Source organism: Argiope bruennichi, chromosome 3 (genome assembly GCF_947563725.1).
Source record: "Argiope bruennichi chromosome 3, qqArgBrue1.1, whole genome shotgun sequence".
In the NCBI taxonomy this organism is placed as follows: Eukaryota; Metazoa; Arthropoda; class Arachnida; order Araneae; family Araneidae; genus Argiope; species Argiope bruennichi.
The window spans coordinates 79,020,983-79,045,048 of NC_079153.1; the positions used below are offsets into that span (position 1 = coordinate 79,020,983).

The 24,066-nt window shown below is 28.6% G+C and overlaps 1 protein-coding gene across 3 annotated transcripts in view; it reads left to right on the forward strand.

Annotated features, from left to right (window-relative positions):
• The window catches only part of LOC129962714 (dimethyladenosine transferase 1, mitochondrial-like), a 66,833-nt gene that overhangs the window by 37,540 nt on the left and 5,227 nt on the right, over window positions 1–24,066 (forward strand). For 2 of the 3 annotated variants that reach the window (XM_056076651.1, XM_056076649.1), the window contains exon 2: window positions 20,144–20,495. In XM_056076651.1, the coding sequence (XP_055932626.1) occupies window positions 20,151–20,495 (345 nt within the window). In that variant the 5' untranslated portion in view covers window positions 20,144–20,150. Of the gene's footprint in view, window positions 1–19,699; window positions 19,836–20,143; window positions 20,496–24,066 lie in introns of those variants that run through there. The other variant, XM_056076650.1, reaches the window with a different exon arrangement.

The window sequence follows — 24,066 nt, forward strand, 5'->3', positions numbered from 1 at the left end:
ACGTTAAAATTTTAAATCATTTTTTAAAATTAAAAATCTAAATATTTTTTGGAAACCTCTTTTTTATTGAGTACCTAGTTTCCAAGAAATAACTATATGGCATATTTGATAGCTGTAGATCTAGCTATATGCCGTTTAGAGAGTTTTAAAGAATTTTTGCATCATGTATGACGCAACCCTCAGTTTACAGACAGTATTGAGCCTATAAAATTATTACTTAACAAAGAGTGGGGAGAGGAAGGAGTGGTTTGAAAATTTTCTCACGTACTTTCTAATAGAAGTGTTTTCCCCCATATCTAACAAAATGCTGTCCGCATAAAAATGGGGACCTTGAGTAAGGCCACGAATGCTTTGCATGACATTGGCGAACAATAGCTGCGAAATGTAGGTATTGGACGCGAATTTCGCATTTTTTACACAATCTACTTAATCTTTCCTATATTTTTTTTTTTCGATTAAACCTGGCGTGCGATTAATAGTACCTGAAAATCGAATTTTTGTCTTAGGCACATTTATTCCAACGGACTGAAATCATTTACCACAAAACTGCGATTGTAGTCACAAAATTGCAAATCAAATTTCACATGTTTAAATAATTGTATTTTTGAATAATCGCATTTACAGACTTTTTTAAAATACAGACTGACTGCCGATTTAGATGATAATGCATTATCATCTAAATTGTGTACATATCTATATAAATCTATCTAAAGTATATATATAAGTATATAAAGTATATATATAAGTATATATATATAAGTATATATATATATATATATAAGTAAAGTATCTATATAAAGTATATCTATCTAAATCTATCTAAGTGTAATCTATATAAATGCATTATCATCTAAACATCTATGCATTATAAATGTTAATGTGTCTATCGAATTTTATTCATCTAACTCTCTTCGCTTTGCAGTTACCATTTTAAGTTACATTCGGACAGACAGACTTCCTCTGAATGGATTTCTCTGAAAATTTGATAGAAATTTGGTGTAGACAATTTATAATATTTTATCTATCTAGCTCAAAATGTTTGTGAGTATCATGTTTGCTGACCGACTAACAGATAGACGTAATACCAAACTAGCTGCCTTTGGCTACCAGTTTGCTCGCCCAAATTATTGACTTTTAAAGTTTTTAGCTGATTAATATGTAATGCATTAAAAAAATATTTCAGCTTGTTATTTGATAAAAATAAAACGTGAATCCAGTTGAATCAGTTGACTGCAAATTAAGAACTGTAAATGTTACAAAATAAAAACGGATATGAAAATGCTACTTCGGAGTTAATGATTGGTAAAATCATGCGTTTTAATGTTTTGATGGATGAGTTTTGAATTCCAACATAGCATTCACAAATATGGTTACAGATAGTGTTTCAAAATAAATTAAAAATATTATTGAAATGAAAGAAATAAATTGTACGGAGATGAAATTAATATAATTTAAGAAGTTATTTTTTTTATATCATATATAAAAGACAAAGACTATTTTCCCGCTGTCAAATCAAGTTGGGAACAATTTAGCTTATTTTTGCGATCGATTCAACTTAATTTGAAATTTTTTTCTTGATTTCTTTTAAATCTCTTTTCCTCTGATAGAATATGCTTTTTGGTGAAACGACGAACTCCTTACAGAACATTGCCAGTAAATATTTTGTTGTTCAATTAATTAGCTAAGCGAAACTTTAAATTCAATGCAGTTGTAAAAATGTAATGAAGCATTCTGAAATTCCTCTGATGGTTTGTTTACATTTGTCTGTTACCATTCAACCATAAGTAATAGGAGCGATTTCTGTGCCATGTATATTATCGTTATATATATATATATATATATATATATATATATATATAGAGAGAGAGAGAGAGAGAGAGAGAGAGAGAGAGAGATGTGCTTTTCGATCTAGAAAGTAGAATTCGTCAAAATCTCAAGTTCAGATTTTTTTTTTTTTTTTTTTTTTTTTTTTTTGCGATTATAAAACTTTTTTTTATTTTTTGCATGCGATAATATAAAATAAATAAATAAATAAAAATAGGGCATAATGTTGTGGTTACAAATAGTACTTAGTTAATGGCTAGAGGGATTTATTTCATATCGATTAGAACTTCTCGTTTTCTAAAATCCTGAATAAAATTGCCCGATTCTATGAATTTTAGTACGATACACTCTAGAAATCAACATTGACTGACAAGAAAAAAGGGAAATATTATTTAAAATTTTGATACTATATAAAACCCAAAGAAATTGATAACAATATTTTGTTAATATAAATGTAAATTTAAAAACAGAGATAATAGATAACTCAATACTATTTTCAGCTTCGTCGAAATATTCTATTAATATATCAATGTATGTGGCAATTTCCAACACATTTTAGGATTTAAAAAGAGACTTAAAATATACTTATTTTAATTAATTATATACTTTTGGTGGACTTTAATTAAAAAATAATGTATACAAAATGCATTTTAACCATATTCTTTTTAGCTTAAGCAAATAAACTTAAAAATTTTGAATATCAAGATTAATAATCGAAAATCATCCATACAATTTGATGATAATAAAGGTCACTTGAATATTTTAAAACATTTATTAAAAAAAAACATTTCCCGGGAAAATAGAAATTTATATTCAAATATCCCATAATGAAAATCATGCATAATAATAATTATTATTAAGCGCATATAACTGAGCTTACTTTTGACTCAGTTTGGAAATTTGGAGCCAATTTAAAAAGCTTCTATTTCAAATATTTAAAACGAGAAACAAAATTATATTTTTATCCAGAATTTATTCATTTTTTTCTATACTTCTAATAATTTTCTTGTAATTCTCTACTAAAAAAACTTTTATCTCCCATAAAGATCAAATTTACATGAAAGTGCCACGAATAAATTATGCTGAATATGTTTTTATTAATTGCTAATTTATTACGCTTTCAATTAGTTCAGTATTCAGATCGTGTTACTGATCTGAAAAGGATTTCAAAACCGGAAGAGGAAATAACAGAAAATGATTTACAGGTTTTTGCAGTTTTCCGCGTTATTTCCCATTTAATAATACTTTCTACATACGTTTTGGGGATAAATATTAGCGGAATTACAACATCTTTTTTTCATCATCTACGAGTTTCTATTTTTTTTTTTTTTAAAGAATGATTTCATTATATATTCTGGTTAGAAGTAGTTTGAAATGCAACTAAATTCAACAAATCTAACCAACCAATCAATCTTCAGATATGCCATAAAACATATTTCTTGGTATATCTTTATTTTTAATATCAGTTCATACTATTCTACGAAATTAAAATATCTGTATGATTAACTGATCATCGGTTCTAGTGAGTTCTGTTAGATTGATGTCCCTATTTGAAACTATATTCAAATGGATCTCGCAAATGTAAGCCAAGGTCTTTAAAACTCCTAATCATTAATGCAATCTATTGAGTTTCGTTGTACTAAGAATTTTAACTCCCCCACTCCTTCTAACCATGACTTATTTCGGTTTCAAAAAGTTTTGAAACCCATCTACGTAAAACATATTTTTCCGTGACTGTTACTGAACACATGCATATAAAAATAAAATATATCCATGAACTCGAATGAAAAAAACACTGCAACATTCAATATATATACATATATGTGCATGTGTGTGTGGAAAACATTAATAATATATTTTAAACGCTATTACTTTGTTAAGTAATACTAAAATATCTGGAAAGCGCACTTTCAATTCTGGATGAGTAACAAAAAATCTTTTGTTACATTTCACTTGGAAATAATTTAATTAGGAATTGTAAAGAACAAATCCGAATTAATATCCTGACCCAAATTTTACTTATGATTAAACTGGTTATTAAAAAGGAATAATTAAATTAAATTTTTTTTTTTTTAAGTTAGTAGAATTTGGCTAGAATATTAAAAAAAGTGAATTTTATATTTCCAATTTTCGCTAATCACTAATCTTGAACCATATCACTAATTTTGGCCTACATTTAATTTTTAAGCCGTTAAAGATAGTATACTCTCAGTTAGAAAAAATGTTTCACTGATGTAAATAATTGTATTTTATATTACTCGCCAACGGCTACGAATTGCTTCTTGGGGGTATAGTTTGTTTTTAATTTCAATAAAATCTGATACACATAATTTCAAGTCATGATTCCGTCAACAAATACTTTTAAGAATCAAACTAAATTAAGAAAAGAAAAAAAAATTAAAAATTGAGTAAAAGAAAGTTCTAGTTCAATAAGTTTAATTGTCAACTTCTGAAATAAAAAAAATGGTTGCGATGATTTTTTTTTTGTACAATTTAACACTTCTGTTAAATAAATAAATTAGAAAATAAATAGTAAATAATTAATAAAACAGAAATAATAATTATTATTTAAAAAATTCAATGATTCTTTAAAAAAATACTGCTAACCTTTGAAAGGTAGAATTGTGAGAATAAAAATATACAAAAAAATACTACAAAATATACAACAGATTTCCAGTATATTCCAATACATATCCAGTATTTCTTAAGTGTTTTTTTAAAGAAACTTTTTATTGTTTTTCCATCGAGTTAAGTAAAAACCTTACAAATTATTCATCGCTGACACAAGATACAGAGATATTTTATAAAACCTATTCAGAAATTTTTAAAAAACTACTATTTCTGATATTGACAAATAAACCAAAATAAATTTGTAATATAGAATATATTTTTATTTTATCATAACAGAAAATTAAAGGATCAAAAGAAGAATCAGCAATTAAACTCGAATTGGTTTCGTCCATATTTGTCGATTTCTAACGTAGTTTACAAAGAAAGAAAAGTTTCATTTTTTTAAAAAGGAAGTTGAAGAATTATCCTGTTTATTTTCTCCTATACAAATTATGGAGAAAGTAATGTAATTGTCAAGAAATTTGAATGCGAGATTTTGACAAATGTTTTATTCTTATTTTTTGTTGAAAGGTTCTTCTTAATATGAATATTGCAGATGTATCAGCCTGGAAGGAAAAAAGTAAAATAATTTATTCTTGTTTCTTCAAATTGTTCTGTCTTTATTTTTTTTTTAAATTTTATAAATAACTAATTTCTTATCTCGGATTTTTAAAATTTATTTATTTATTTACTTTCAATTTTTATTTAAGATCATGCCCCCTTGCCAGAAAACCTGATCTTGAAAACTAATTTCTGGCAGCTTATCGAATTACTGTTCAGGAAAGTTGATCACTTTATTATAAATAATTCATCACATTTTCAGCTTTATTTACTTATGAAATTAAAAAAAACTAATAAGTATCTCGGTTTTTAAATTAAGTAGTATGTAGAAATATCTTTACTTATAGCAAAAGGAATGTGAGTGTGGCATCATTGCACATATCGTTTAACTAGGTGCTGCCACATTTGGCACAGATATGATGTGGAGGGCTAGTGCACTTCGGAGTAGTTTTTGAAAATTTTTATCAATTAAAAATTAAATGAGATTTTGACGTTTTTCTACGATAAATTCCGAAAATACTATTGTTTAAAATTAATTTCTAATCTATTTTAAAACTTTTAAAAAATTATCTTTTCAAGAATGCCAAATTAGTTGGCGTGCAGAGTTTTTTTTTCTTTCTAAATTTTTAAAAAAAAAATTTCTTAGAAATTTTATTTGTATATTTTTCAACAATAGATTATATTCCTGCCATAAAATTTAGACGATTTCATTATTACATCAAGTATTTAATCTGTGATTTTCTAGTAATATTGTTGAAAGCTAAGGAAGATAATTATCTGCGCAGTTTACATCAGGTCTTATATTCTATTACTGCAGAAGACAACATACAATTTGATATCGATTATCTAAACATTAAAATTTTTAATTGCAGCATGATGTCACGGGATTCGAAACCACTAAGAATGTTCATCTAAACCATAACCAAAACAGATATAACAGTTTTAAATTAACACGACTTTAAGGCGTATTACTATTTGATGCCTATAATACTTTGTTGTGGGGATAATGAACATCAAGTACTATATAAGAGATTTTATTAACACAACCAATATTTTCGATGGACCAACTGGTCGCCAACGGCAGCTAAAAGAAAATGTTACATTCATATATATTTAACATTTTTATTCATAATTATCAGCCGTTTTAAGTTTCTGTAGGCCGGGAACGGCATCTGTCAAAGGGGTTCACAGTTTTCGGATTCGATTTCGGTTTCTTTTTTTCCCTGTCTTTACAGTATTTGTTGACATACAGTCTGCGGATGGGGAAGACCATGGCGCCACATGGCAAACAAGCGGCAAGGTGTGGCGGATAGGCCCTCTTTGAAGCTCGAATTCCACTACAAGAAAAGGTATTAATAAGTGGCGCCTCTGCTTTCGTAGAAATGCGGTGCAGAACCCATCGCATCTGCATGTACCACAACTTTTTGTTAAGCAGTTAAATAAATGCTTTTCAGTTTAAACAGATGATGTGTCTGTACTTCGTACGTTTATGCTATTGTATGAAAATGATCAGTCTTTTCTTAACACAAAGTTCACCATGAGATTATTTTGGTATTTCCCGTGTTTTGTGTCCTGATGTATGCTCTATATCTCTTATTTATCCCGCATTTTACGCGACCTATATTTACGCGGAATTTTAATTAAATGTCTTGGATTATGCTGTATTTCATTTATATCTAAAATATAAAGAAAGTAAGCCGATTAATTTGTTTTCAATCTTAATATAAAACTCATTGCGACTATGCATGTATATATTTATATTCCATATGTGCACCAAAATTCGGCCGAATTCAACCAAGTTTTTCATTCTTGACTTTTAAGACAAGAGAATACTGTTAACTTCCTAAAATGTAAAATTAAATATCTAATTCATCAGAAATGAGCCTAAAATCTTCTTTTTTCCACAGTAATATTATACGTTCCAGATGAATGACAGAATGTTGGACAGTGTAATATTTTGGCACTAAAATAGTTTTTGCATAAATTGAGTATGAAAGTATTAAACTCACGCAACGTCCGGTACGTCTGTTTATACTTTATTCGCATATCTATTGTTGATCGGTTGACTTTATTTTAGACGCCAGCTAGTATTAGGTCTAAAAAAAAAAAAAAAAGAATTTTACACATATTTTGTGTAAAATAACCAGATGTCTTGAACTATCTATTTCCGTCCTTTTACTTTTGGAATACGGGGGAGGGGGGGGATTGTATGTGTAAAATGATGTAGCTTGTTTTATTTCTTAGCTTATTTTGTTTCTTATTTCTGTCAATAAATAGTTCATCGTTAAAAAAAAAAGATTAACACGATTTAATTCCCACAGTAACATTAGAGAAAATTACTCCAAACAAAAAATATTTGTATATGATCCTGAAATTGCCTTGAACAATTAATATCCTCATTTTATTTAATAAAACGTTTCAGATGATGATAGAATATTGGGCCTTGTAATATTTTACGCATTCTTAAAAATTCTTAAAGATGTATGTGAAAGTTTTAAATCTAGGCAACATTGGGTACACCTGTTTGTATTTTACTCATATATTTACTATGGATTGGTTGATTTTCTTTTCTTTAGATACCATTTAGTGTTAGATATAAAAAAAATGAATTTTAAATACCCAACTTTGCTATAGTAGGTTTTATATGAAATAACCAGATGTCTTGAATTGTCTTTTTCTTGGATTAAAAAAAAAATCTGACTTTTGTAAAATGATGTGGCTTGTTTTTTTCTTTTTTGTCAATAAGGAGTTCATCTAAAAAAGAGAGAGAGAGAAAAGAAAGGAAAAAAAAAAAAGATTTACCAGATTTAATTTTTTTAGCTTCTCCTTTTCAATTTTGATTGTTCATATTATATTGTCATCCTAATAATCTGACACTAATACTTCCTTATCTTTTCCTGCTTCTTTAATCTATCATATACGAAGTATAGAAAAAGTATTACAATCATAAAAAAATTCGAACTCGAGTTCAGGCGAATTTTTGGTCGTTTTTGTCAAATCTTCACAGTTCAGACCTTTCTAACTTCGACAATACATTTTCGGCATTTATTTTTACATTCATTCTATTTGCTTGTAAACACAATAACTCAAAAATTCTTTACCCTAGAAGAATGAAATTTGGTATCTAAACTAAAAACCTAATTTATAGATTTCCATCAGATATTGAACGAAATCCGTTTAGAGGAAGTCTGTCTTGCTGTTCCGAGCATGTCTGAACTGGATATTTCAAAACATAAAGAGCTAGGGAGATAAATTGTGATATACAAATTTATCATCTAAAATGTAGATATTAAATTTGGAATCAAATCTGTCAAAGAATTGTCCGTCTGTCAGTCTGGTTGTAAATGAAATTACTCGGAAATGCAGTGGCTTAAATCTATGAAATTTGGTATTTGATCTCGTGATTATAACTATAGTTTTGAATCAAATTTTGTTTTCAATTACTCCATTAAAAGGCTTCTAAAATGTATATTTGCACCATGTAAAAATCCTAGATTCGTGCCAAAGGTCAATATTTCGTAACTATTATTAGTCAATGCCATACAAGGCATTCGCGACTTTACATAGGTCAGCAATTTTACGCAGAGGATGGAATGGAATGTGACCTTTTCTACAGAGTATGCCGGAAACCTTTGAGGAGATGGCTCCTCGTTATTTTTTTAATATAATTAAATGTTTTATTAGTTCAATAAATGTCATTAATTTTTCTTAATTTCAATGATCAGCTATCCTTTATGACAGGAACAATCTTGCTTTTTTTTTTAAATCTTTATAAGGTATTTCTGTAGGTTTCAGTATTAGTCATGTTTTTAAAAAAATATTCGAAATTTTATTACACTTACAATTAAAGTTTAACTTTAAAATTAAGCAAAAGTGATTTTTTTTTTTTTTTTTTTTTTTTTTTTTTTTTACAATGAGACCATTTTTAAACAAGGTGACTCCTTCTTGCGATATAGTTGCATTATAAAGATACAATAAAAAAAATTGAATAGTACAATGAAAAAATTGGTGGGAGGCTACTAAAATCTTATGTGTTATGTTTGTATCAAAATTAAAATATTTTGTTGAGAAAGCCATTAAGACTAACTTGCCCAAAATACTGAATTGAAATTTTCAGCAACCATTAGTCCCAGTGAACCAACTGGTCGTTAAAGACGTTTAATCTAAATGTCATTGCTATCAACGTAATTAAATTATTTTCTCCTCGTGACTCCTTCACGGACGGAAAAAAAAACTCTTTTACAAACCCATTTCCATCAAAAAAAAAAAAAAAAAGTAACTCTTTTAGTTAAAAGTAATTTTTTTTTTTTTATGAAGCAATAAGTAAAGATAAATAAACGGCAGTTCACATAAAAATAATTACTTAAAAAGTTTTTATACACTTTTTAACGTGAAATATTTTTAATAACTATTTTTAAAAACTTAACTTAAACTACTTTAAAAAGTTTAAAGAACCCAAAAAAGTTCCCTTCTGAGAATGGGGGGGGGGGATTTCATACTTTTCTAATAGTTCTATTTGGGGTCGCATTTCATTTCAAAGACCCTAGTAAAAAATCCTAGAAACAGTGGCGGATTTTTCTTTAAGCATACTAAGGCTAAGGTCCATCCTAAGCTACTGGACTGCGAGAGACCGTAGAGAGATTGATTTAACCTGATTGCCAAATTATTTAATAACCCTCCCAAAATTAATAAAATTCTATGAATTATAAAATGTTAGAATAATACTAATCCTTTGTCAAGCATAATTGTTCAACTGCTATCTGTTTCAGAAAATTCATTTAGTTTATAGAGATTTATAAATCTCGAACATCTACTTGAGTAATATTGTGGATAAGCGTCGATTCCGCGCAATCATGGATGTATAATTAAAGTGTGTATTTCACGAAGCTTTTGAAATAAATGAAATTATTACCATTTGAATTAAATTGAAAGTGCTCTGAAACGTGAAACTAACTTTATTGTTTGTTGAAAGAGGGTTCACATTGTTTAGACCAATAAAATGTCTAACTCCGACTATCTAGACCTAAAAAAAAAGTGTTATAACAATATTTTTTTTTTTTTTTTTTGCTTATAAATATTGACTATATATTTGTTACTTATATATATATTGTTAACTGTATATTAATGTAGATATTTTCTACATTTATTGAAATTGGCAATTGTTATGATTTTATTTTTTATTTATTATAAGATTACGTTATTTTTTTAATCAATGTTTTTAAAGAGATAAAATCTTTGAAGTGGAATGATTTTTTTTCAAATTATTACCCAATGGTGTAATGGAAGAAAATTTCATAAGAATGTTGTTCTTTTTCTGATTCAAGATAGAGTTATGAAATACAGTGTAAAAACCCCTGCAGCAAAATAATACCCACACTGGAACTTAACAAAAGTGAACATTTTAATATCAAAATCATTAATAACTCGAATTTTGAAACTGATGTCTTAAATTTCTTCTTTATGTATTGTTAATATCTAATCAAAGACAAAGCAAAATACTTTAAATATTAAAAAATGGTTTTCATTTGTGATTTATTTATAGAAATTAAATGCTCAGTATCTGGTAATCTGTTCAATATATATTTTTTTTATGAAACGTATACGTTAGATGTAAATTGCATTATTTATGTTGAAATTCTACTGTTGAACTGCTTTATTCCAAATACTGTTAAAAAATTGCTTGTAAATTAATCGGAACTATTAAACTGAATTCCAATTTTTAATATCTTATCTTTTAATATTATTTATTTATTATCTATTTGCTATGCATTATTTATTAAATTGTTAAATATTAAAAATAAATCTTCATGAAAATTTAAATATTATTATTTTATCTCGCTCTTTTTATTGTGGTCTCAATGGCTTCGAATTAAAAAGTTCTTTTATATTTAACACTACAATAAATAGATTTTCTTTATATACATTAATTTTTTAAATGTATAGACATCCCAAATGACTGCCAGCAGAGGATCGTAATTTAACTTTTTACGATTCTTTAAATATACAATATATGAGAACGCGTTTATGCGAGAGAAGTTTCTTCTAAATTATGTAAGCGATTAGAATTTAAACTTTCTAAAGCATTTTCTATGAACAGATTATTCCTTTTCTAAAATTCACGTTTCAAGTTGTTTTTAGGAAAACCTTATACATGTTTCGCTTTGTTTATTTTAATAACACTATTATCAAACAAACGAAACAAGTTAAAGATAAAACAAATTTGTATTTATGAATGATAAATAAATTTGATTATTTTTGAATTCTAATCTATTTTCCCAAAAGACAAAGGCCAACATTTTTTTCGGAAGTAAAATTTATTCTGCAACAATTCTTCCCAATAATTCTTATAATTCCTTCGAAACGGTACAAGCAAATAAAAATTTCTAGGAGTTCTAATTCGTTCAAATGGAATATACTTGTTCATCAGATCCAGAAAGTAAATCTGTTACCTTTAAAGAATATAATTCAGCTATTTCATGGAATTCTCCTCATTCATAGAACTGAATTATATAATTTAGTCAAAGAGCAACTGATCATATTCTATGGAATAACATATTTTATACTTTAACAAAAATAAATTGATTTCATCAGGCTGTATAAACAACGATGAATATTCTCACAAGAAAGTCATCTTTTCACTGTTCATCCGAATAAACCACAAGAAGCTTCATATTTCTGCAAATTGTGAACAAACAATATTGAACGAATGTCATCTGCTGCAATAAAAGCTGTTCTTAAATCTGTAACCGTTAAAGTGTATAATTCAGTTATTTCAAAGAATTCCTGATAATTTTATGAAATAACAGATCATTAATTATGTTATTTCATAGAATACCTAATTATTTCATAAAACAAATTGATCATATTCTATGAAATAACAGATTTTATATTTTAACGATAACAAATTAATTACGTCAGGCTTTATAAACAACGAAATTTTTTTATAATGATGGTTATTCATACAAGAACGGCAACTTTTCACTGTTCGTACGAATAAACCATAAGAAGCCTTTATGTTTCTGCAAATTGTGAACAAACAATACCGGACGAAATTAAAAAGTCGTCTGCTGCAATAACAAGCTGTTCTTTCGTCGCCAGAATTCTTATACAATCAAACGATTTAGTCCACGGTGAGACTGCAGTTGGCTTTTCTTGAATCTTTTTTAGTATCCGGATAACAAGTCGGATGTTATTGAATTTGAATGGGCCGAGTGGTTTGATGGAAAAATTCCTACTCCAATGAGAGTGAGGAGCCAGGAAGTCTGCCTCACAGCTGGCCGACCTCAGACTGACCTCGCTGGCAGTCAGGAGGACAATTTCGCCTTCTCCAGGCACGTGACCCATTGAGACGGCCTTTCAAGGCTACAAAAAGGGCTCATTCGCATTCTGTGATATGTCATCGCTGCGTCAATGCAATCCGTGACCGCAGGTTGGAATCGGTTTCGCTTCGCCGTGTAATTACTTCTTCGGTCAACTCACTGGATAGCTTATAATTTACATTATTCTCCTCTCGGTGCTTTTTTTTTATTTATTTTTCTTGTACCAAGCAAAAGGGAATTATGAAACAATATGAGGGAAAAAAACGGAAAAATGAAGAGTTTGTATTGTAATTGGATTTCTAGATCCGTTTCTCATGAACACTAATTTGAATAAGCTTTGATTTATAAAAAGTAACCAAAATGTAATGTATAGATGTCATCCATTCTATGTTAAGTACGAGATGCATTTTTAAAATTTGTTGTTGTTCTAAATAAATGGAATAACCATCCAATGGGAGCGGAAAACTTTTCAGGAAAATTAAGGGTTTGTGTTTGCAAATGAAATTCAAGATTCAAGTTATTTTTCACAAACTCGCATTCGAATGTGCTTTGATTTATGAATGAATAACTTGCAATGCATGGGAATCGGAAATTCTTTGGCATGCCAATACAAAGTGTAAAATATGCTTTACTTTGATGTTTGATATAGTTTTCGAACATATTTTATAGTATATTCTATTTCAGCATCTCTTATCTTACGTACCCCCAAAAATACATGAAATGATTCGAAAGAGTTAAGCAAAAAATAAAATATATTAGTAGATATTGATAGTTTGATTGTACAAATAAATAAATAAAATAAAAGAAGAAGTTTAACAGCTGTTGTAGCAGAAAAGATAAAAAGCTGTTGTAAGTTAGAATTTGGACAGAAATTTCCCCATCTTATTCTGGGTTGATTTCAAAGAATAGTTTGAAATATTCAATAGGGCAATCACAATTTTGCAACTGTTTACAAGCACCGTATTAGTGGAGAAGACTTTCTCGTCATTCGCTTAAATAATCCTCTCACTATTAATCTTTAACGAAATAGTCTTCATAGAATTGCGTGAGTTTATCAACAAAATACTTGACAATCTTTTCTACCAAGAAGTTCAACACAGCAAACATTCCAAGCATTAGTTTTGAAAAACCGTACTATCATTCTCTTGGATCACATGAGCCTTCAACAACATTTCATCATGTTCATCAGATACGCCATGTAAAGAAAATGTTAAACCAGATTATCCCTACTGTTGTGGTTATTTCTCTAATAGTTTTTTCATTCACAAGCCCCTCATTCCCAATTTGACTTTTGTAGAAGTGTTTGGAATAGATTGGTCTTTTAATTGTGTGTGCACAAGTAAGGACTTGTTCGAAGATTCTGTTCTTTCTCATCACTTCAAGTAACGTCTAGCGTCTTGGTTTCTGAATTGGAAATATTTGATTTTTATTCTCAACTATTCAAAGAAGGATATTATAACTTTTAAGATCATTTCTTTCTTAACCATAACAGAGCCGATGCCATAGTATTTTTTTTTTTTTTGGCCCCTTCGACATATGCTGCTGATGTTTAAAAAATGCTACCGATGCTTTTATCTCAGTGGGGTCATCTAAGATGGGCGACCGAATCTGTATACCTATTCCGGTAGCTACGCCACTGCACTGGCCTCCATATGTTTGTTTGGCATACTGTTTTGTAAGAACGAATGCTTAAAATCTCAAGATGATATCAGCCTAAAGACAATATTCTAAGCTTAGACAATGAATTGACTAAAAAGACACTGTCGACTTTGACATTTTGAACTTCTGCCAACTATTAGCTAGGTTATATATATATATATAAACCTCTAGTTTTCATTTTTGTGTTGCCAGTAAGTCGACTGAAGCACAGAGTATCATTGATGGGAATCACGGAAGATAAAAAGATGGCTTCACGCGAATAGGATATGCACAACAAGAAAACCATTGTCTGAGGCTGTGCGGAAACTGGCATATTAGTGACAAGTCGTATTTTATTTTTGGTACCTTCATCCTCTGCTTAGAAAAAGAGCTAGCGATCCTGCCTCTTAAGATTTGCAACAGAAAAAGAAGTCAGTTTATTTAGAAAAGTATACTGTTTAATGATACAATTGAGTTGCGACGCCAGACGGCGTATTTTTGGATCTTTTTTAGTTCCAGTTGTAAGAAAGAGGAACTAGAAAGCCTTAAATTCTTGGTTTCGCGTGCTTTGTCGACTAAAAGAGGACTTTAACTTCCTAAAATCTTGCAGTACATATTTATATATGTTTATGTTCCTTAATCTCTTAAATGATCTTAGCAAATGAATTATAACTGCAAAAGTTAAGCAGTAAATTTTATTTCAAATGATTATACATTTAATTTTTTTTATGAGGGAGGGCTTCAAATATTTAAACTTCTATCACTTATCATACCTTTAACTTGTGCAAAAAATTTTCGTAAGAAATACTGTTCACTAAAACATTCCCGTAGGAAAAATTGATAACTGACAACCCGGTAATGGAAACAATAAATAAGACAATGTAGTAATTTTTAAAGGTAAATGAAACTGGTTTCATTTCTAAAATAGCTATTCAGCAAATTTTAATATGTCTCTAGTTAGGCCGATTTAATCTGTTAATTGCTTTATTTTCTTGAAAATAAAATATTGAAAGTATTATTATAAATAATTCGACCTTAAGATTTTGATACATCTTCGATTTTAATCTCTCTTCCCTTAAAAAAGCATTTTTGGCATTATACCATTCTGCAAACTTAATAACTGAAAAATGTAATGCTATAAAAAGATAAAATTTTGCATGTGATCTTCACATCAAAATTACATATTTGTATCAAATTTAGATCGAAATCAGTCCGCTGCATGCGAATTCGAAAATTAAAGCGTCAACGAGTAGTTTGAGAGGAACTTCGTTTAAACTCTAGAATTGTGTTTCAAATTTTATACCATATTGTAATGACTTGATCCTGTCCGATCAAATAAAGGGTAGCGTTTATATACAATTTTCTTTATTTACAGCCTTATTTAAAGAAAAACAACTCTTTCTCATCTAGGTTAAATGAATAATGCTATTTACAACACGAAAATTAAACAAGAATAGTTCCTCGAACAATTTCGGAGAAAACAACTTCACAAGAACAGCTAACAGGCTGTTGGCGTCTCAGGCTACTACTACAAGAGTAGCTCTCAGAATTCACCGAATTCTCTTCGGATGGAATTTTACTCAGATGTTCGATTCACACGAAGCTTCTCTCACTTTCCTCCTCTCTTCTCTTTTTCTTCCGAAAAATCTCGCATTTTATTTTTCTCTCAGACTCTACCTGTCATGTCCGCATTGGTACATTTGGGCTTCCTGATACCCGATCACCGTTCAGAACAAACCTAAATGGTCTCCTGTCGTTCGTGGGAATGTCTGTTGATGATCCACCATCTACAATGAGAAAAATGAAGATTGACATCTGGAGAGTTTGACACTCTACCCTTTCGAAGACACGATTTATTTCCCTGGAAAACACACGTGTGGTTCCTTATCTGGACTCACTGGCCGGAGCCAGATGACCGTCTGGCCAGTGACCCATCTGGCAATCTGCAGGCAACACTGTGGGAGTTTTACAACTTGATGATACAGCTGGCCAGAAATGCTAATTATTTAGTGTAGGAAAAAGGGACGTCACAGTGGTCACCAGGGTTTCAGGGCTATTGAGCTGAGTCTTTACAATATAGATCATCAGATAAATGTGAGTCGGTGAGTACGATCGTGTGTATGTGAGAGCTATGATATACAAAGGCACAGCATGCTGTTCGTTTGCAACCTGTGTACTAAATATAGATAAGTATCACACTTTGTATTAAAGCGATCATTGGGAAGATATACCATCTCATTGATTTCCATTCTATTCTCTTCATGCTACGACGAAATGAAACACAAAATATGACACGTTATCGAATTATATTAGAAAGTCGAGAGGAGAACCCTTAAGCTAATAAATAACTTGCTAATATTGATAAGCTTTAAAAAAAGGAGGAGAAGATTGTGATAATTTTTTTTATCATCAAATACCTTTCAGTGCAACTCCAGAAAGAAACTCATACAACTTTTTAAGTTCTCATCTTGAAAATAATTACTTACACTTCAATGTTCAAAATCCCGCAAGAATTTTAAAATAAATTGAATAAAAATAAATAAATGAAATGAAATGAATAAAATAAATAAATAATGTTATTTTTGGTCTCATTCATCTCAATCATTTAAATTTATTTATTATATTATTTGATTTATCTATTTTACAATTATATTAATTTACTACGAAAAAAAATTATTTTTCTTTCCTTACATCTTTTTATAGCTATCCTATATTATCCTATCTATATTTGTTTATATTATATTATTAATGTTATCCCTAAAATATGTGAAATAGAGATAATAATGTTATCAGGAATATAATCAATCACCCAACGTACATAATTGAACATCAATGATCTGATCGTCCAACGCGGTTTGTAATTATGGGTGGAATTTAAAAATATCCGTGTTACTTTTATCTGCATTATTATATGATGCGCAAATTCCAATACCTATTTTAACGTCAAGCAATTCAGTAAGGTTATATATATAATGATATTTTAAACTTTAATTTCAATTTAATTAATTTCCAAGGTTTTATCTTAATTTAGCCCATAGTAACTTCATTCTAAAATATTCTCTTATTTCCTGATCCAATTCAACTTTCACTGATTAATTAATTCAAGAGAAGCTTTGTAAAATTGCTGAATCAGCTAAGAGCCTAACTTTCATACACTCCGAGTGAAGGGACAAAATACCGCTGACGGGACAAATTATTTTTTAATATATACAATTATTATTTGACTGATTTACCAATGTTCAAATAAATCTAAGGATGGATAAATAATATTTATCTTATTATATTACCCAGTCATGGATGAAGTTGAAGGCTATTTTAAATATTTTCTTTCAGCATTTTTATTTTATTTTGTATTTGACATAGCATTTGTTTGTTTGAATCCGATTTTAGTGATTAATTTTGATTTGAATGTTCGTGAACATTACAGATAGAGAAGATGCCACTGCAAAGAAACAAAATGTTTTTATATATTTACATCTAAAATGTACTTCAATTAATAATTTTTAAAATTTTTTTAAATACTCTGCCAATGTGCATGATATTTTTTACTAGCTTGTTAATCTGTGATAATCAAATCTGTGACATTTTTAACAGGATAACAACCCATTTAGAGGCGCACATATTTAAATCTAAAATAAATCATTTGGTTAAAAGATATGGAATTTTTATTTCTTAGGATAAATTATAATATTACTAGCAATTAATATATATTTATTGGTAATGATATTTAAAAACGTTAGAACTTATCAATATTTTTTTTAAAGTCTATTCTTCAGATTGCTCTAAAGAATCATAAACTTTTCACAGAACAATTTTGAAAAATTGTTACATTTTTACTGAATTGCGAAACTGAATTTCATTGTTTTACTGCAGTTAACGGCCGCCTTGTACTAGTGCCGCATGTTGATTGATGGCTATTAAAATTGTCTGATATTCAGATTGATGATATTGAAAGCTTCATAATCAACAATTTATTTTGGTCTCAGGAAAGTGGAATTTTTTTGTGTAAATAGTTAGGGGCAAAAAGAATCAAAGTTATGCTGTATATTATATACTACTTATTCATTGAGAACATGGTAACACCACATCATCATTATATGAATTTAAATATAGTTTTTATTTTCATTGTTAAGAGCATTTCAATAGTTTAAGAGCCGCAGTGGCCTGGGAGTAAGGTCTCTGCTTTGGAACTGGAGGGCTAAAGGTTGGAGACCTGACTCCAAAGAAGAACCATCTGTAAGCGAGGCTGGTGCACGTTAAAACAGTCAGGGGCCAAACGTCCTTCCCCTGGTGCTATATAGAAGCTTGGAGAGGGGTTTGCCAGATCAGGTGCCGTCCTCATCATCTGACCGCGGTTCAAAATTACGAGGTGCGTCCCAAAATAACCCTAATGTTGATTTAAAACGGGACGTTAATATAATTAAACTAAACAAACTTGAGAAACAGTTCCTCGCAAAGAGACTTGTTTGAAAAGATAAAGGCGTTCTCTTGAGAATTTTTTTAAAAAGAAAAGACATAATCCAATGTATTAAAAATAATTTTCGCAAATATGATTGTGAGAACTAAGGGATTGCATAAAAATGTAGATTTTGTAATTCTTTTAACAATGCATTTATTGACTCAAACAACATAAAATATAATCCTTTATTAAAAGTAATAAATAAGTTATTAAGAGTACTTATCCAGTTGGAATTTTTTTTTTCTTTTTCGAAGGCTTAAAAATTAGTTATTGGGCCACAATTAGAGGTAGACACTTTGTCCATACAAGTGATTTAGGCTGATATATCTGATATTAATAAGGTTGAGAAGATTCAAATAGCTTTGAAAATATTAGAGTACTATATCATTATGCATTTCATGGGGAAATTATGTGCTCTAGGAAATGTTGATGGTCTTAAGAGCAGAATAATTTTAAACGGCGTAAACTTAATCCAGTTAAATTTTTTTAAGGAAATGTAACGGCTGCAAAATATCTTTAATACGTTTTTTGTGTGACACATAAACAAGTGATGTAGTTCGCTAAATTCAACTTATGATTTGTTTCATCAAGCTTTAAAAATATTAAGAATTTGAAAACGAAACTGCTCCAAGTAGAGAAACCGAAACTTTTCTTAGTTGCACATGTTATAAAGCATACTAGTATTGCCATCTATTGGCTTAATATCTAACCTATGTAATATTATTAACTTAACATTTCCAACTTAATCGGAATAATTTTTCATAAATATGTGATTGATAAATATGCTAATTTATTGATCGGACTCTTAATCTTTTGCAATATTCCACAGGCTTATGGTTTGATTTTATTTTCTTTGCTTAAACTTTTGAAAAGAAATATTAAGTTTTGGAATCTTTTTTATAGTTTTTTCTTACGAAAGACTACCAAATGATAGTATATAACAAATTATTTCTTTAGAAAAGAAAAATACTTTATAGTATTGGAGAATTCTAAAACTATGCATATTATTATGCAATTTGGCACGCTTTTGTACAAAATATTAAATTATTTGGGTTCAAAATTGCTCTAGTGTAACAGCGCATTTTAATAAAAAAAAAGTTAAATTCAGTTTTAGTCTTACTTACGAACAATTTCTGCTTAGAGAAATAATAAATATAAATATGCTGCTAAAAGTGTTTATTTGTAATTAATAAATATTGAAATATTTATTGTAATAAGCATAAACATTGAAATGATATTTTATCTAAAAACTGTTATATCTTAACTGTGTTTGGCACAGTTTGTTTTGTGTATATTTACATTTGAAAGATGCATGGTTGTAGGTGATGATGAATGTTTTAAATCAATAAATCATTTATTTCGAAAGAAAAGTAAAATAAATTTTTAGTATTCTTTTAGGACAGTGAAAGAAATAGAAGTGCCTGGTAAGTCGTTACATAACCTTTTTTGAAGTTATGTGTTTAAAAAAATAACTTAGTATATTCTTTCTCTGAACAATTATCAACTTGCTTAAATTAATTCAATTTTGGATATCAGTTTCTAAAAATTTTGTTTAATTTATCGTATTTTATAATTATTAGTATGAAATGTTAAATAAGAATGCAGTTGATTTAAATATTTTTTCAGGATGCATCTGTTGTTTTCAGTTTGTTTCATATTACTGTTATTATAATTATTACTTTTATAATTTTGATATATTTTTTGGATTGGGCTTACTATATTTGAATTTCAGAACTAAAATGGTGCGATTATCCATTTTCCGACTGGCTGAAACCGTGGCGAAAGAAATAGCAGCCGCCAGTGCACCAGTTGTTGATTCATCTCTTCAACGGCTTCCACCTCTTCCATCTCCCAAAGATCTTCTTAAATTGTACAAGATTAGGGCTCAACGGCACCTTTCGCAGAATTTTCTGTTGGATTATAGGATTAATAATAAAATTATCACAAAAACTGGTAAAATACAAAACTGTTTTGTTTGTGAAGTTGGACCTGGTCCTGGCAATATCACAAGAAGTATCCTACAAAATGGAGCGAAGCATGTGATTGTTATTGAAAAAGATAGACGTTTTTTACCATCATTGGAGGTAATTGGCTTTAATTAATTGATTAATTAATTGGCTTTAATTTTTTGATTTGTTAGGTTTATTATGTAATTGTTTTATAACGGTTGGATCTAATTTGAATTATTTTCTATCAGATTTAATTTACTCATAATTCAAATGTTGCCATAATTTTTTTTAAAGCTCATAAAATTCTAATGAAATATTTTTTTTGAAGACTACAAACTTTGAGTCTTTTGATCATGTCATTAATTAATTTATAAAATTACTGTATACTTCTCAGTTAATTTGACAATAATGATTATTTGCATAAATGTTGGCATTAAATGTTAATTGCCTTTAATGTATTAAATTACCAAAATTTAACAATGATTATAGAGAGCAGCAATCTTCTCCAGCCTAGAGTTGTTACAATTATCTGAGTACATAGGCATTGTGACTGTAAGACTGAAAAGTGGGTCCTTTATTAATATTTGCCTAAAGCTCTATATTATCTAATTATACCACAATGCAACCATTGATAATATATTTTTGTGCTATTTCGTAGTGTCATTGCGATTTTTACACTTTTTCCATTAGATTTGAAGTTAGATTTTTGTTGAAGTGTGATTTTTTACTATCTAAACTCAAATCATACTTCAACTAGTGAACCAACTCACTTATATTGCAGAGTTAAATAATGATTGAAACTCAGCTATCTTTCCTGTCAACTAAGGGGAATCATCAGGGAAGTAGTAAAGGAAGAGGGAGGATCAAAACACCCTCAGTTTTTTTCTTTGAGTTCGCCAGTATATTTTAAGGATTAATGAAATGTGATATTTTATTGTATATCTTGATAGGATTTGAATAAATATGTTTGCAGTAAGAAAAAAGATTAGTAACCTTTTATTTTCCTAGGCATTATTTTTGCAAAATATACACTGACATTTTATTCAATTAATTTAATTATCAAAAGGAAAACTTTTTATTTTTACAAATTCTATGTTTGCTGTGATGAAAAAGGTATCAGTTCTGTTTCATGTGAATCTAATACTCATATTCAGAAAAATTAACTTCCTATTCATAAATTCATTTTTTTTAAAAAAGTAGATAAAACAGTAATATAAATAATCTGCTTAAGTATCTTTTGATTTTCTGGTGTCAGCATATATCAGATCGCATAATCTTTGCATTAAGTTGACAAATATTGATGATGTTAAAAACAGTTTTGAAAACAGTGTATAAAATTCATAAGTTTGATGAAGAAATATATTCTGATTAAAGAAATAATGCAATTTTTTTTTTAATATATCATATGTAATTTTCAGTAAACAAATGTTATGTTTATTGCCTTTGAATCGTAAAATTTTTTTTAATTACGTATTTACTACTTGCTTCATTAAATAAGATTAACTTAGATAATATTTCATTTTGATTTAAAAATAATTGGTATAAAAAGTTGTATAGATTCATACATGCATAAGAAAAATATTAATCCTAGAACTAATAGAGTAAGGCTGCATAATACATTTGAAGAGTTAGTGATGCTCTGGTTGTCGGTCTTGAAAGACTTATGGAGAATACTTATTTAACATTTTTAAGGAAAAAAAAAAAACAAAAACATTAATAATAACTGTCTCAGATTTGTAAAAATTTCCAGGGTATTTTCCTATTAATAGAACTATCCAAAGGATTCTATTTACAGTGACACTTGGCTAAGTGAAAAGTTTTAACTTAAATTTGTTGGTAATAGAAATTTCTTCTCTGGTCATTTGAATTGCTTAGTAAAATAATGTTCTAATATTGTCTATAATTAGAATATATTTGGTTAATTTATTACATAATCTAAAAATCATAAATTGTATTTATTATTTAAATATGTCCGTTTATTGTATTTTCTGTGATTGTTTAGAGAATTTTTGTATCTCTTAATTCCCTTGAAGGATAACAGAAATTTTCATAAGTAATAAGCAAGAACAAAAATTTAATGATTGAAAATCCAGTTTCTCTTGAGTTTCAGAACTCCCTCCCCCTTTTTATCTCAGATTTTCTAACGATTTATAAAATTCAGTATGTATAAGCTGGTTCATGATAGTAGTTAAACTTTGACATATTTTTGGCAATCTTTATATTATTTCTATATTCAATGTTTATGCAGACATTTTACTATATTGTTACAGTTATGCACAGAAGTTTTTGGAGAAGTTTAAAACTGCTCTATAACTGGAATGAGTTTCATCTTTATAGTATTAGTTGCTAAGAAATGAATCTTTAAATGATCCTGAAAAGATTATTTTTAAAATAATTTTCTTCTAGCTGCAAAATTATTTCCAATATTTACTTTAGTTTAAAATGAGGATAATGGCCTTTGTCCCTATATCCCACTCTGTTTACATTCAGTTTAGTTTAACATTACGTAGAATAAATAATTGGAATAAAAGAAATGAGATTTCAGATTTACATAATGTAGTGTATCTCTTACATGCTCTACTACAGTTACTATAAAGTTATACAAATAAAATATTTTTTTCAAAGTAAAATAATAATTTTCCTTTGTTATAATGTCATTCATTTATGCATGCAATACGAGTTAATTTTGAATGCCTGTTTTTATGCGTTTATAATCAATATTCCTCTCATTTTTTTTTATTGAGTATAATCATGAGAATTTTTTTGGGTATAAGACTGATAATGTGTGAAAAAGAAGGAAAGAAAAAAAATTGGTTTGCAGGGAAAATATTCTGTTGATATTAGCAAATGAAAATTTTTTGTGTTGGAGACCTGCTTTATTCTTTAGCGATATGAGATGTGCGAGGGATAGAACCTGGGACCTTGTGGTTCACAGTCCAGTAACATAACCATTATACCAAAACAATTGTTCAGGTAGCAGAGCTGTTAACTGGCTTATAAGCTATTCACCACAGACTCTCCCTCCCATCCGAGGTTACCAATTTAATGGATTGGAATGAGCGAGGATAGAACCTGGGATCTTATGGTTCGCAGTCCAGTAACATAACCATTATACTAAAACAATTGTTCGGGTAGCAGAGCTGTTAACTGGCTTATATGCTATTCACCACAATCCCCTCCCATTTCTAATTGTAATGTTCTTAATATTGTTTGAAATGTTTATTTCTATATAAATTAGACAAAAAGAAACCTTTTCAAAACTTAGTTTTAAGTTACACTCGGGAGGGGCTAAATTCTTTAAAACATGATGGTCCATTAAAATCTGTACGATATCTTGTTTATATATAGATAAGAGAAAGAGACAAGAAAAATGGTATTTCTTCATACTTGATCGAAATTTTTAAATTATGTTGGACATATAAAATTATTTGACAGTTCATTGCAACATGGTAATCACAGTACATGTTAATAAAAGTGGTTACTTGAAAAGATAACATTTGCACTAATCACAATTAGTTTTTTTTATAAATTATATTTGTCTCTTTTTTCATGAGTCTTTTAATTTTTATTAACATTTTCAACTTAAATTAAAAGAGTTAAACTTTCCTCAACAATGATTATTTTCTTAAATATATAAATTCATCAGTAATTTTAAAAAATTGCAATGCTTAAATTCCATTTTTAAATACCTTATATTAAAGAACTG